The 12,420-nt window shown below is 51.9% G+C and overlaps 2 protein-coding genes across 9 annotated transcripts in view; one reads left to right on the forward strand and one right to left on the reverse strand.

Annotated features, from left to right (window-relative positions):
- Positions 1 to 12,420, forward strand: part of USH1G (USH1 protein network component sans) — a 22,426-nt gene continuing 10,006 nt past the window's right edge. For 4 of the 7 annotated variants that reach the window (XM_072025893.1, XM_038165364.2, XM_038165367.2 and 1 more), the window contains exons 1-3: positions 1 to 2,877; positions 3,317 to 3,458; positions 5,121 to 5,151. The gene's annotated coding sequence lies outside the window, so the exon portion shown is untranslated. Of the gene's footprint in view, positions 2,878 to 3,316; positions 3,459 to 5,120; positions 5,152 to 6,781; positions 6,909 to 12,420 lie in introns of those variants that run through there. The other 3 variants (XM_005011989.6, XM_038165366.2, XM_038165368.2) reach the window with 1 other exon arrangement.
- Positions 5,448 to 12,420, reverse strand: part of OTOP2 (otopetrin 2) — a 22,586-nt gene continuing 15,613 nt past the window's right edge. Inside the window, exons 2-8 of one of the 2 annotated variants that reach the window (XM_021267139.4) lie at positions 11,164 to 11,351; positions 10,111 to 10,536; positions 9,500 to 9,636; positions 8,880 to 8,938; positions 8,052 to 8,185; positions 6,716 to 7,605; positions 5,448 to 5,805 (exon numbers count right to left, since the gene is read on the reverse strand). In XM_021267139.4, the coding sequence (XP_021122814.3) occupies positions 5,635 to 5,805; positions 6,716 to 7,605; positions 8,052 to 8,185; positions 8,880 to 8,938; positions 9,500 to 9,636; positions 10,111 to 10,504 (1,785 nt within the window). In that variant the 5' untranslated portion in view covers positions 10,505 to 10,536; positions 11,164 to 11,351 and the 3' untranslated portion in view covers positions 5,448 to 5,634. Of the gene's footprint in view, positions 5,806 to 6,715; positions 7,606 to 8,051; positions 8,186 to 8,879; positions 8,939 to 9,499; positions 9,637 to 10,110; positions 10,540 to 11,163; positions 11,352 to 12,420 lie in introns of both variants that reach the window. The other variant, XM_021267138.4, reaches the window with a different exon arrangement.

Genomic DNA, 12,420 nt, shown 5'->3' on the forward strand with positions numbered 1-12,420 from the left:
AACTCTGGGGCTTAATCTCCTGGCATGGGCTTGCTCTGGGGTGCAGAGATGGGAGTGCTTGGCTTTGGCTAAAATCAGTTCCCCACTCGCTTGTTTTCAGGTAATTCCTAAGGTTTTCCTTAAGCGTGCTAATACTGTGTCTTTTATCCACGGCACAGATACCCAAAAGGCAAAACTCCGTCCAGCCTAGGTGCAGGGAGTACTTGAATTTTGAGGTTCTTTTGGCAGAAAGGTGGCTGCTTTCAGGGCTGATAGCTGCAACCTGTAGATATTGGCTGCAGAGCCAGACTCCTGTGTGCAGGCCCCACGGGCTCAGCCTTGTGATGTTGGGGATGCTTTAGGCCCAAGCTTTGCTATCTCTGTTCCCTCTCCTGTTGCATGACAAATTAATTCTATTTTGGGATTTTGTGGTGAGCTGATCCCTCTGTTTTTGTGGTTTGAGATGGGGATTTGGCATTTCTGGATGAGCTTGTGAGTGCAGAGGGTCGTGCTGCAGGGAGAGGAGCTGTTTGCGTGTCCCAGGATGAACTCCCAGAAGCTGTGGGGTTCTTGCAGCTGGCAAACACGTGAGCTTGGCGCTGAAAGCCAGGAAATGCTTACAAGAAACCGATAGGGGGTGGAGTGGGTGGGGGAGCGCAGGTTATCATCCGTCGGGATGTGACGAATGGACGGAAAACAAGAGGGAAGGGGGCCTATTGCTCCCAGGTGAGAACGCCCAGCGTGCAGCTGTTGCATCTCCTGTCTGCCGGTAAAAGGGTCATGTTTAATGTCTGGATGTGGTGGAGCCACGATGCTTTGATCTGGGCAGGTTTTTATGACTACCCGTGGCTGGATTTGTTCCGCTGTCCCACAAAGCATCAGCTTCTCCAGCCTGCGTGCAGAACCATGTCCTTGCTCCTTGCCTTGTTGCTCTGGGGTTCCCTGAGTGCCACCAGGCTACCTTTGGGTGCCTGGCTCTACCCCATTCCAGAGCTTTGCAGGGAACTTGGGATCTCCCAAGATCTCCTTGGTGGTCTCTTTATTGAACAAAGCCAACAATTTTCATGTGAGGCGTTAACAAACCTGGCTGCTTTTTAGTACGCTTGACTGTAAATTGGTGTGACCATGCAGAGCTGGGAAATTGAGGGCTGGAGTCTGAATATACCCTTGGGTAAGGAAACTTAGGTGGAATCACAGGACTCTCCTTTAAAGATGTGCCTGAAATAAAATGCTGGGGCCGGCCTTGCCCAGTGGTTTTGCCAACAGGACTGTGCATCTGGGCTGCAGAAATGAAGCATCCTTTGTAGCCCTCACTGGCTGTGGAGCAGAGATTAAGATCAGAGGAGGTATAAATCCCTGGAAGACTAGTTAATCCTCTAGATTTGGCCTTTATGTTGAAGAATGGCAGCTGTTAATAGTTAAAATGCTTAAATATATTGACACAAGTTTAACTGAGAGATGTTAAACATGCAAGTGTGCAGGAGAAGGGCCAAAAGTGGGCGAGTTGCGCTGATGGGATCAAGCACACAAACCCAGGTGGTTCCCATTGCTGCCCTGCAGCAGCTGCCTTTACTTGGAGGCCAAGGGAAAGCTGCCGAATGCCCCTCTGCTATCAGCAGGGTGCTTGTTAATGGCGTTATCAGCGCGCTTAGCAGTAACAGCACCCAGGCTGGGCCAAGCGGATCTGTAAACAGGAGCTAAGGAGGAAGGAGGTCCGAGCCTCGCCACCGTGTTTGCCCAAAGGCTTTCTGAGGAATGCTGAGCGCCTCGCGCCTCCCCAGCCAGCCCACACCCTTCCTTCTTTCCCCTCCGCTGATAACCGGGCCGGTGACGTCTCCTGCGGGGCCAGGGAGCGAGCACCCTTTGGGGGTCAGCACGGGAGCAGCTTGGCCCCGTGTGGGCAGGGTGAGCCCAGCCCTGGCACCCGGCTCTGTCCCTGCCATACTCAGCTCTGCGTCCTCCTCGCTGGCCCTCGGCAGAGGCTGCTTGGGCCTCCTGCAGGCATTGGGGTGCCCCTTGCTGGCCAGCCCAGTACCTCGGTCTCTGCAAAGTGTTCCTCCAGCACCAGCTCCTGGCCTAGCTCCAAGCGAGCCCCCAGAGCCGATCCTGCCTTGTGCCACCACTTGCCCCCTGCACTGTGACCTTCTCGACGCATCTGCTGCCCACTGACAGTAATGATTAACGTAGATTGCTCCCCTGTCACTGACGTACCTCAGGGCAAATCACTCTGATAAAAGACTTTTTTTTTTTCCCCCCCCCTTGATAATAGAACAAAACTCGCCCTCAAATAACAGATGATTAAGAAGCAGAGGGGGTGGGAAAGCCTTGGTAGTGCTGGGATGGTGACTCAGGTCAGGCCATGCCCGTGACCTTCCCCGCTCGGTTCTGAGCAGCGCTTTCTGGTTTCCTGCTCTTCAGTTCTCCCCCTTCTCGCTTCTCTCGCTGCAAAGCCTTGGCTGTGGCACCTTACCCCTGGGATCCCTCGAGGAGTGACTGTACCGGTGGGGTTCAGCGCTCCCACCAAGGCCCTGCAGCTCAGCTCCTGGCACTCTGAGGTGTTTCTGTACCCAACTGAAGCTCCTGCAAGGCCTGAGAGCACCAGGGCAGCTCTTTTGTCTCCAGTAGCTCTTTGTGTGCAATGTCTGCCGCTTGGCAGTCACCGTGAAGCACACTGATGCCCCCCTTCCAAATGCGGGCCTGATCTCTGCTCCGTAACTGATGGCAGCCCCCTCGGTAGGATGCTGCTGGCCCAGCCTCATTCTCTGCTCTGACACAGCGCCCAAGCCCCATGCCTCAGTTTCCCAGCCTGAAGGTGTGGAAGATGGAGTTGGTGGAGCTTTGCCCCTCTCACAAGGACGGAGCAGCTCTCAGCTAACGGGACCCCTCCATGTCTCCCAGGTAGGCTGCGTTCGGGCTGCTCTCCTCTCCTTCCAACTCCCCGGTAAGAACAGGAGTTGCTCTGAGCACTGGGGCTGCGAGGAGGGCACAAGGCTCGGGTCGGGCACGTCGCCTTGCAGGGCTCGGCTGTGGCAGTGCCAGCCCCATGGCACACCCGGCTTTCGTCCCCAAGCCTGGGACGCTTGGCAGGTTGCCACCAGCCTCGGAGATAATCCCTTTGCACACTAGCTGACAACAGATATCTTTTGGGTAAGCAGTCCTTGAGCATACAGCAGGGCACGTGCTCACAGAGGGGTTTTTCTTAAGGTTTGGTTTTTTTTTTTTTTTTAGTTTGTTTGAGGGGTGGTGTTTGTTTTTTTTGGGGGGGGTGGTGTTGTGTTTTTTTTTTTTTTTTTCTTTTCTTTTTGGGCTTGTTAATTCTCTTTCTCTCCTTTATTAGATATATAGATAATAGGGAAATAGCTATTTGTGAACCCTACCCACTGCCTCCCCCGACATGCAAGTATGTGGCTGGAAGAAGAATGCAGTCCTTGGCTATAAACCACAGCCGTGCCCGCACTTGCAGCATGGAGATACCTCAGGTTAGCAAGTGGGCATCACGGACTTTGTGGCATTCCCAGAATTGTGCTTTATCAGGGTGTGATGGCTTGTGGCTGGATGTTGTTTCCTGCTGATCCGTCACCTTGGAGTGATTGGTCTGGGATTCAGTATCAGCGCTGTTTGCACGCTGCCTTGCCTGGCTTGGTGCACCCAGGCTTGGGAACCTGGGACCAGGCAATGGGTGTGCAGGAAGAAAACCCTGCGTGTCCCTAAGGAACAGAGGTGGTGATTGAAGGTGTTGTTGACCTGTCAGAGCTCAGCACCTTGGGGTAAACCAAAGCATGAGGGCATACGTAGGACTGACGTCTGCTCACCATTTGCGTCTCTTTCTTGACATAACCTGTGACTCCCGCAGTTAAAATTAACAAACCTTTTCTAAAACAAAAGCCAGTTTCTGGACAGAGATTTTATCTTAACTCTTTTTCGGCATTGTTCTGGTAAAGTCTCTGCCAGGTTGATGGGGCAGGAGAGGCAGACAGGCTGCTCCCAGGCTCGTGAAGGGAAGGAGGGACCCATCCAGGGGTGCTGGGGCACTGCAGTCTCCTGGGGACAGGGAAAATGGGCTCATGATGCCCAATGCCAGCCCCAGAGAGAATGTGGAGTGGTGATGCTGGTGTCAGACTGCCCAGGGACACCACTGCCTTCTGTTTTGGGGGTCTGGGTCTGTTTCTGAAGGGGGAAGGTGGTTTCAGATGCCCGGGCTGGCAGTGCAAGCACAGCACGTGCAGTCTGGGCTGTTAGACAGAAAATCACATCACTCGGTTTCAAATATCATGATTTCCTTTTATTTTTATTTTTTCCTTTGGCAGATGCACACGTCTGTAGGAAAAAAAAAAAAAAAAAGTCTGAAAGATTTCTGCTGCCTGTGCGCTATTCTTTATTTGAGCAATAACCTTGGATGTCTCGGGGTACAGACAAAGCTCGGCTGTGCCATTTTGGCACACGTCTTCCCCCCGGAGTGATGCCAGGCGGTGTGGGCTTCCCGCAGCTCTGCTTGGCCTCTGGACAAGGCGGATAGCCCACTTCTATCTCCTGCAGCCCAGGTGTCCTGCTCTGAAAGCCTCCTCAACCATACCATGGTTCACGGAGGGCTGCAGGCACCCAGAAACTTGTGTCGGGGCTGTGCTCACAGCCTCAGTGCCAGCACAGGCTGGCAGATGCAGTGCAATCATACCTTAAGGGCATGGGACAGCAAGGGAGAGCTGTAGCATTGGACTGATTGCTGCGTTGTAGGGTGCAGAAGGTCCCTCTAGGAGGTCAGAGTTACAGTGAAAATCAATAAATAATCTCGTGTACAAAAATGTATTTATATTAAAAAAAAAATCATCTATTAAAAAAAAAAAAGAAAGAAAAGAAAAACAAATCTCTTCATCGTTCTGTATTGCCCATAGGATCTTTATGGCTCTTGAGCCCTGATTTAGGAAAAAATGGGGGAAAAGTATGCTTCAACCTTGTCAGGGCCAGCCCAGGACCACGCACAGCACTCCCTCCTGGCACAGAAAGCTTCCTCCAGGAGGAAGGGAAACAGCAGGGGCTGACACAGAGAAGGGGCAAGAGGGCCAGTTGAAATGGGCAATACAAAGAGGAAGGATCCAGCATTTCCAAAAGCCTTTTTTGATCGCTTGTTTTTCACATCTCTGCAGGGCAGTGATTTCTGACTGGCCGTACCAGAAGGTGAGTGGTTTCCCTTTCTTTGCCTTCTGCACCTGGGTTAGCCCCTCGTGCCCACTGGTCTCTGCGTGCAGGCAGGATTGGGCGCGTTTGCAGGCAGACACTGACTCTCCTACGGGGCTGAGCACCCACCCCACGGGAGAATAAGTCAGTGGCATGAAGTGAACAGGCTCTTAAGAAGGCAGGTATGTGTCTTTGCATGAATCAAGAGTAATTACCGTGATCCTATGCTGGATCCCTTTTTTCTTTTAAGCTCTAAGAACTTCAGGCACACATATGCACATCCATCCACACGCAAGTAGCAAAAATAAAATCTGGACTATGTTTGGATGATCTTCACTGACAGTTCAGAAATGCCCCAACACTGCGAGGGGACATGATTCAGGCAGTGCTGGGAATCCCTCGGGACCCCTGGGCAGTCTCCCAGCCCTGGGGTGGGAAGGTGGATTGCTCGAGGAGGATCTCATCTTCCTTGCAAGAGAGTCTTTAGGACATGATGTAGACCTCCAGCAAACTGGCCACTGCATGCATTCGGTAGAAGATCCCAAAGGGCAGGCAAATGTCCACAATAGCCGGCCACATGGAATCGCCATAGAAGTTCAGTTCTGTATCGTTGTCGAAGTGGGGCCGGGCACCAAACGCTGGCATGATCCAGAGCTGTTTGAGGAAATGGGAGAATAACGCTGTGGTGAGAGAGGGGAATGGCAGAGCAAGCACCTGCAATGACAGCTCCCGAGAGAGGTGGTGAAAGAACAACCTTCTGAGTGTGAGACCAACGCGAGGAACCCCTGTTCACAATCAAGACCAAGTATGAGCTAGCGTTGTACCAAAAGAACAGCTTCAATTCATGCCCAGAAGATGGGCTTGGAAGAAGGCGAGCATGTCGTGTGTCAATGTGGACCTGGCCTGCTCAGGCTCTGGGAGGAGCAAGCATGGGTAGGGTTGATCTGGCAGCAGTTTGGGCTGCTCAGGCTCGGCGTGCGTAAGTTGAGCTCAGAAGCTCAGCTGGTGTGTGTATGGTTGGGTGGGAGTCACCAGCATGTTCTTTATCAGCTGTTGTGTGAAGTGAGTTAGAGGATGTGATGCATTAACCAGCTGGGAATTTGGAGGCTCTCTTGAGATGTAATGTGTAGCTTGGCACTTTCAAAGGTGCAGCTGTCATCCTTCTTTGAATCCACCCAACATTCTTTCTTTGGGTGAGTAAGAGAATAATTTAATCTATTTTATTGCTTTTAGTAAGCTACTTTACTATCTACTAATACTCAGTGAAACTACTGAAACCGATTCTTTCGTACCCGCTGATTTTGTCTGATATTCTGTCGATAACTGATGTCCTCTCTCAGCAAAGCCTAAAATATCTTAACTCCAGGACAGTTGCTCTTATAAATGACAAGGGAATTAGAGCTGGCTGCACTTAAAAATGTAAATAAGTCCACTCCTCGTGTAGTGGAAGCACAGAAAGGGTGGTTTTTGTATGGGCCCCATCCTTTCCAACCATCTTTCAGACATTTGTGCTCCCTCCCCTCTTCCCCCACCCTGAGAAACTCTTCTCCCTGCATGTACTCACTATGATGTTGCTCAGCAGGAGGAACATGGAGATCTCCCTTAAGCACTTCCTCCTCCAGTTCATCTTCTTGGGGGCCGTGAGGGACCGCACGAGGTCGGAAGGAAGGCTGGCCTCAGCGCCAGGGGCAGTGCTAGGCGCCAAGGTGCTGCTGCCGTCGGGCACGCGGAGGGACACGGCGCTGATGTTAACAAAGGTGAGACCACAGAGGTCCTTCTGGCGAGAACCGTGCTTGTGGTCCTCCTTGGGGGGCTGCCGATGAAGGCCTTCGATGATGAAGATGTTCTGGAAGGTGTGCTGGGCGATCATCAGGAGGGCGTAGGTCAGGTTGAGGGCGCTGATGGCGTCTCTTGGTGTGCTGGCCACGATGGCCACGATGGAGTAGTAGGAAATAGCGTACTGCCCCAGGGCTGCGCCCATCAGCAGGGCCACGTCCAGGGTCCTGGTCGGGTTCTTGTGCCGGTCCATGTCTCTCTTGTCGAAGCGGTAGATGACGGAGCCTCCAATGCAGACGAGAGACATCAGGCCCAGACACACGATGTTGAAGATGTAGTACATGGTGAGTGCTTGGCTCTTGTTGGTGGATTCGGTGATGGAGTTTACCTGCACCTCATAAACGATAAGGACGCCCAGGCCGCTCACCAGAATGATGAGGCCCAACACGATGCCTACAAAGAAGGTCCTTCGGAAGAGCCTGAACTTCAGGCGATGGATGTGGTGGGAGTGGTGTTCTATAAAGCGGCCGACGTTCTTCCACATGACATAAACCATGGCAGAGGCAAACAGGCTGTACTCGATGTTAAAGGGGTACAGCCAGAAGTAGCCATTCTTGAAAATCTGGCAGATTTGGCTGTTGCAATTGCAAACGTCAGTGGAGCTGCTTCTCATTCCCACTGAAAGAAGATAAAAACACAGATGTATTACAGATAGAGGCCAGCACTTATTAGCAGCCATGAAGAACGGGGTGGTTAGGATCAGTGGAAAACAAGACCAAGGAGAGAAGAATACATGACCTTTGAAAACAAGGACGCATCAACCTCAGCTTTTTGGTGTTTGTGCTTTTTCTAAAGAAGTTAGGTGGCAGGTTAAATCTCTTTTTCCCTCCCTTCTTCCTTCTCACCCCATTTGTCCAGACCCTTCCACCTTCCACTCTCCTCAATGGTACACACTGAAGAAATGAACATTAAGACCTAGCCTTTAACATATCGGCTCTGTTAAAGGAACCTTCAGCTCTAGATGGGCCTTCTGAAAATGCCCTGATAAAACCTGACATGAAGAGCTATTTCTACCCCAAGTGTTCAATTCCTGTACCAGATGGCTTCACAAATGGGCAAATTACCTTTCAGGAGCCATCTGAGGAGGTCATCTGTCACATTTTTCTTCAACTTTGAGTGTGCTTTGTGAACGGACTCGTCTGTCACTGCAGACATCCACACTGCTAAGTTTGTAGTCAGAGTTAGCATCAAGCCGCACCTGCAGAAGAAGGAGGAGGATCCCCAGATTAAGGCAATGGCCCTAGGCCATGTTGCTCCCATCCACGTTATAGACCTGTATGTGTGGCCAGAAGGACTGTGGGAGCTGCCTGAGGTGGTTTGAGGACTCAGTAGTAGACAGGGCTAGAAGTCCTAACCCTTTGTGTTGCTGTTCTCACTCTCTTCCTACTTTTTGTCCATGCTCATGAGAATTAGTAAAGCCTGAATCCTTCTGTTGGTTTTGGAGGAGCTTCTCAACAGGGAATAGATTAATAGGTCTGGGTTGGTCTCCAGTGTTGCAAAAGTGGACAAGATCTTGGTTTTTTTTTTTTTTTTTAAATTTATTTATTTTTATTTTTTTTAGCCTGAGGAGGCTTGCCCACTGCATCTTTGCTTTCCATAGGGAAGCAGAAGTCAGCTATGAAGCATTTTATATAATGCTAATCATTTATTTAATACTAATCTGCTTGAGTGATGCTTGTATTCCAGCCCTGCTCAATCCATGGGTTATAAACCTCAATGGTTTGAGCTGGGATCTTAGGCTAGCTGGAAACTCAGCAGTTTTAATTTTGGTTAGCATTAAGGGAGTTGGGTTTGTCCCCTTGTGGCATCTCAGCTGAGTGAGACAGTGCAGCAGATTTGCAGTGGCCCCGTGTTTCTGGACCAGAGGGATAAAGAAAAGCAGCATTGCTCACCTGGTAACGTTCAGGTGGACGTGGACGCAGTCTTTGGCAGACATCCATAGGAAGTATGTCTGGCAAGGACACAAGAAGAAAAAGAGAGCTTTGTTGCAAGAATACCATCGTTCTGAAGCAGGGATCTCTCTTTAGCTTTGGTCCAGCCGGGCACAGGCTGTGAGCCCATAAGCCTGGCCATTTTGTTTGCAGTCTGCGGTCTGTTTTTTGCTCCTCCTGCCCAGTCCCACTGCCCCTGCTCTGCCCGTGCCCAAACTCTATTCCTACCTAAATTGTCCCTATCCAACTTCTTTCCTCATTGGTATCGACCCAGAGCAGATGGCCCTCTGTGCAGGGACTGCAAACTACAAGGCAGTCGCTGCCCTGCCCGTCCTCCTCCCTCTCTCCTCTTCACGGGAAAGACCTGGCTGGATGCTGCTTAGAGCCCGTGGCAAGGCATCCTGGCACAAATCCAGCTGTCACAGGCTGGGGCTGCTTGGAATCAATGCCTCAAAGCGAGTTGGCACAGCTGGAAGTTGCTGTGGTTTGCTGGAGCTGCCCTACGTCCGTGAGACTGGAGCTCCTTCCCCTGGTGGCTCCGTCCCTCTACAGCTCCCCAGGGCACAGCGCAGCCGCCTCACCTGGACAACCACGAATATTGCTTGCACAATGGGGTAGATGATTTTGATCGCAGACAGGCAGCTGTAGAAGCTGGAGTAATATCCTATTTTGAACACATCCATGACAAGGCTGAAAATGGCAAACAGGATCAGGCCTCCTGTTGAAGAGACAGAGTATTTGTGGTTGGGGAGATGGATGCACGTGGGATAATGCAGATGGGGGAAAGGAAGAGGAGGAACTATTGCTGTAGAGAGGCTTTGCTTCTACCTCAGTTTTTCCTCTCCCACCACCCAAATCATGGAGTAAATTTGGCTAGAAAGGATTTCGGAAAGTCATCTGGATAAACACTCCAGTCTGACTGGGACTAACAGGTCTTGCAATGGAAAATGGCAAGGCTGGGAAGGAGCCTGGTGTTGTAAAGAGCTGAGAGCCCTCGCAGGTAAAGGGAGACCTGGCAGTGAAGCCAGGGGAGGGACTAGGAGCAGACCTGAAGCAGGGCATGATGCTACACCCCAGCACGGGAGAAGGAGCCTGTGCCCCAGGTGGTCATTCCTTCTTGTAATAATTAATGCCCACGTGAACTGCTCAGCCTGCCTCTTGCCTCCAGCATTTGCCCCCCAAGAGCTCCTACCTCTCAGCCAGATGGGTCCAGCGTGGGAGTCTCTGCAGAGGATGGCATCTGGGCAGCGGGCGGTGCTGACGAGGTAGAAGATGATCCAGACGATGACTATCAGCATCATGACAGTCAGCAGGAAGAAGACGTCGTAATCATGCACGGCAATTTTCTCAAAAGCCCCGCTGCTCACCAGCGTGCAGGCCAGCAGGGCTAAGTGCACGGCCAGCAGGATGGAGAACATGCGGCCGCCCTTTTTCCACACTTCCTTGGAGGCTGGAGCCGAGGGCTGGTGGCTATAAGGTGCTATCTGGCTCGAAGCCAGGCTGGCTTTGTCGTCCTTGTGTCCGCAGCCCATGCTGGAGTTGGAGCGTTGGATCTCGCTGTCCTTCCGCACAGGCTCTTCAGTCATGGTTCAGCTAATGCCGTAGCTGAGGGCTGGTGCTGCTGGGAGGAGAGGCCGTGAATAAGAAAGGTCACTTCATTTTGAATAGTCCGGGGCTGGACCAAAGTGAGACGTGGTGTGAGGAGGGGACAGAATGTATTGGGGGAATGGGAAAGGCTGAGACAGGAAGAGCAAAAAGAAGGACGGGCTCATTTTCATGCCTTTTCTTCCCGGTTCCCTGAAGACTATATTCTTTCTCATGATGCTTTTGCCTGGGGAGATCCCAGGACAATTTGACAAAGCATGCCCAGTTTGCCACACCACATATTTATTGGTGTTTATTGATGTAAGATATTGGAAAAGCACCAGAGAAGCACTCCCAAGCTCAAACACCCTGAGGCAAATATCCAACGTGGTTTGGTTTCTACATGTCAACCACTACACGTTCAGCAAGAACGTCATACTTCCTGGCTCAGAAGCAGGCTGCTGAAAGGTAAGGAAGCCCTGGGTGTCTTTGGAACCTCACGTCGTATTTTATAGCTGTTCCTGCAAGAGTGCTACGAGCTGTGTCTGCTCTTGTTCCCTCTAAAGCCCCTTCTCTATGCCAGGCTTGGGACTTCATTGGTTCTCTACAAGAAGCCCGAATCGAAGCAAAGTAACTGCTCAGACTGAGCCATTCCACCAACCTGCTTTTCTGCCTGGAATCCGAATCTCTGCTCTTGCCAGGCTGAGAAGTTCCCCTGGTGCCGCACTTTGGTCAGCCGGAGAATTTATACCCGTTGGGATGGCTCTGTGATTTACACCATGTCTGGAGCTGGCAGCAGCGCTTCACGGGCTTCTCAGGGAAACTCATGTGATCCATTTTAGGCAATAGCTGATTTGGGGAAAGAGGGAGAGAGATAAGGGTTATTTACCCGGGGAGGGCACGAGCTGAGCAGGCTGCTGAGAATGGCACAGACCGCTCGGGCACAGGGTCACAGTTGCCATAGACAGAGCAAAGCCACCGCACCAAGTGGGTCGCCCTGCAGGGACAAGATTTCCTCCTTTGAAAGAAGATGCTTTAGGTGATGAGCTTTTTTTTTGCTGACAATTTTGGGCTTGGCTTTCTGGTCAACCGAACACAGTAAATACTGTGCCTCACCCCGTACAGTCCCCATCAGGGCTCCGAGCCTGCCCCACACGGGAAAGTTTTTGAGGAAAAAGAAGAAATTTGCATTTTTATCTATTCGCTGCCGAGGGCAGCTCAATCCTTTCGCACAGTGCCAACAAGGAGGAAAGGTTATCACGAGGACGGAGCAGGATTTGGAGACCGGGATCCGTGTTCCCCTTTGCTGGCACGCTGCCCTTCGCTTGTTGGGGTGGGATCACCTCTCTCTGGCCCTTGGGAGCTTAACCTCTGCTCCGAGGAGAAACAAGCCATGGTGCAAAACATGGAGCAGGTGGGATTTAAGCATTTGCTAGGTTGGAGGCAAGGAGAAACTTTTTTCCTCCAGCTCTTGGAGGAGAGATATCCCAGCAGGCGAGGTGGTGAGACCTGGGGCAGTTTTAGGGACAAGTTGTATTCCTTTACGAGGCAGCCTCTCTCAGAGCTTTTCCTCATCGTTTACAAGTTCAGGCACGGGCCCCTCCATGCCCCTCACTCCCTGCAGCCCGACAGGGACCCTGCGACCAGGTCCAGCCCCATCCCAGCCTCCTGGCACTGCGGGGACGAGCGATGTCCCCAGTGCCCGGCCCGGGGCCACCTCCGCGCGTCTTGCCCGTGCTGCCACCAGCTGGCTGCCACCCACACTGCTGGCTACACTCACCCACACGGGCTGGTGGGGTTTTTGGGGGTGAGCAGCTGAGCTGTTCTCAGTCTGTTGCTTTTCCCAGGGAAAGCCCAGACCCCCCCTGCAGCGCCCAGGAGCTGGTAATGGTTACGTTTGGCAGAGATCTTGAAAAAG

This window comes from Anas platyrhynchos, chromosome 19 (assembly GCF_047663525.1).
Source record: "Anas platyrhynchos isolate ZD024472 breed Pekin duck chromosome 19, IASCAAS_PekinDuck_T2T, whole genome shotgun sequence".
Taxonomy (NCBI): Eukaryota; Metazoa; Chordata; class Aves; order Anseriformes; family Anatidae; genus Anas; species Anas platyrhynchos.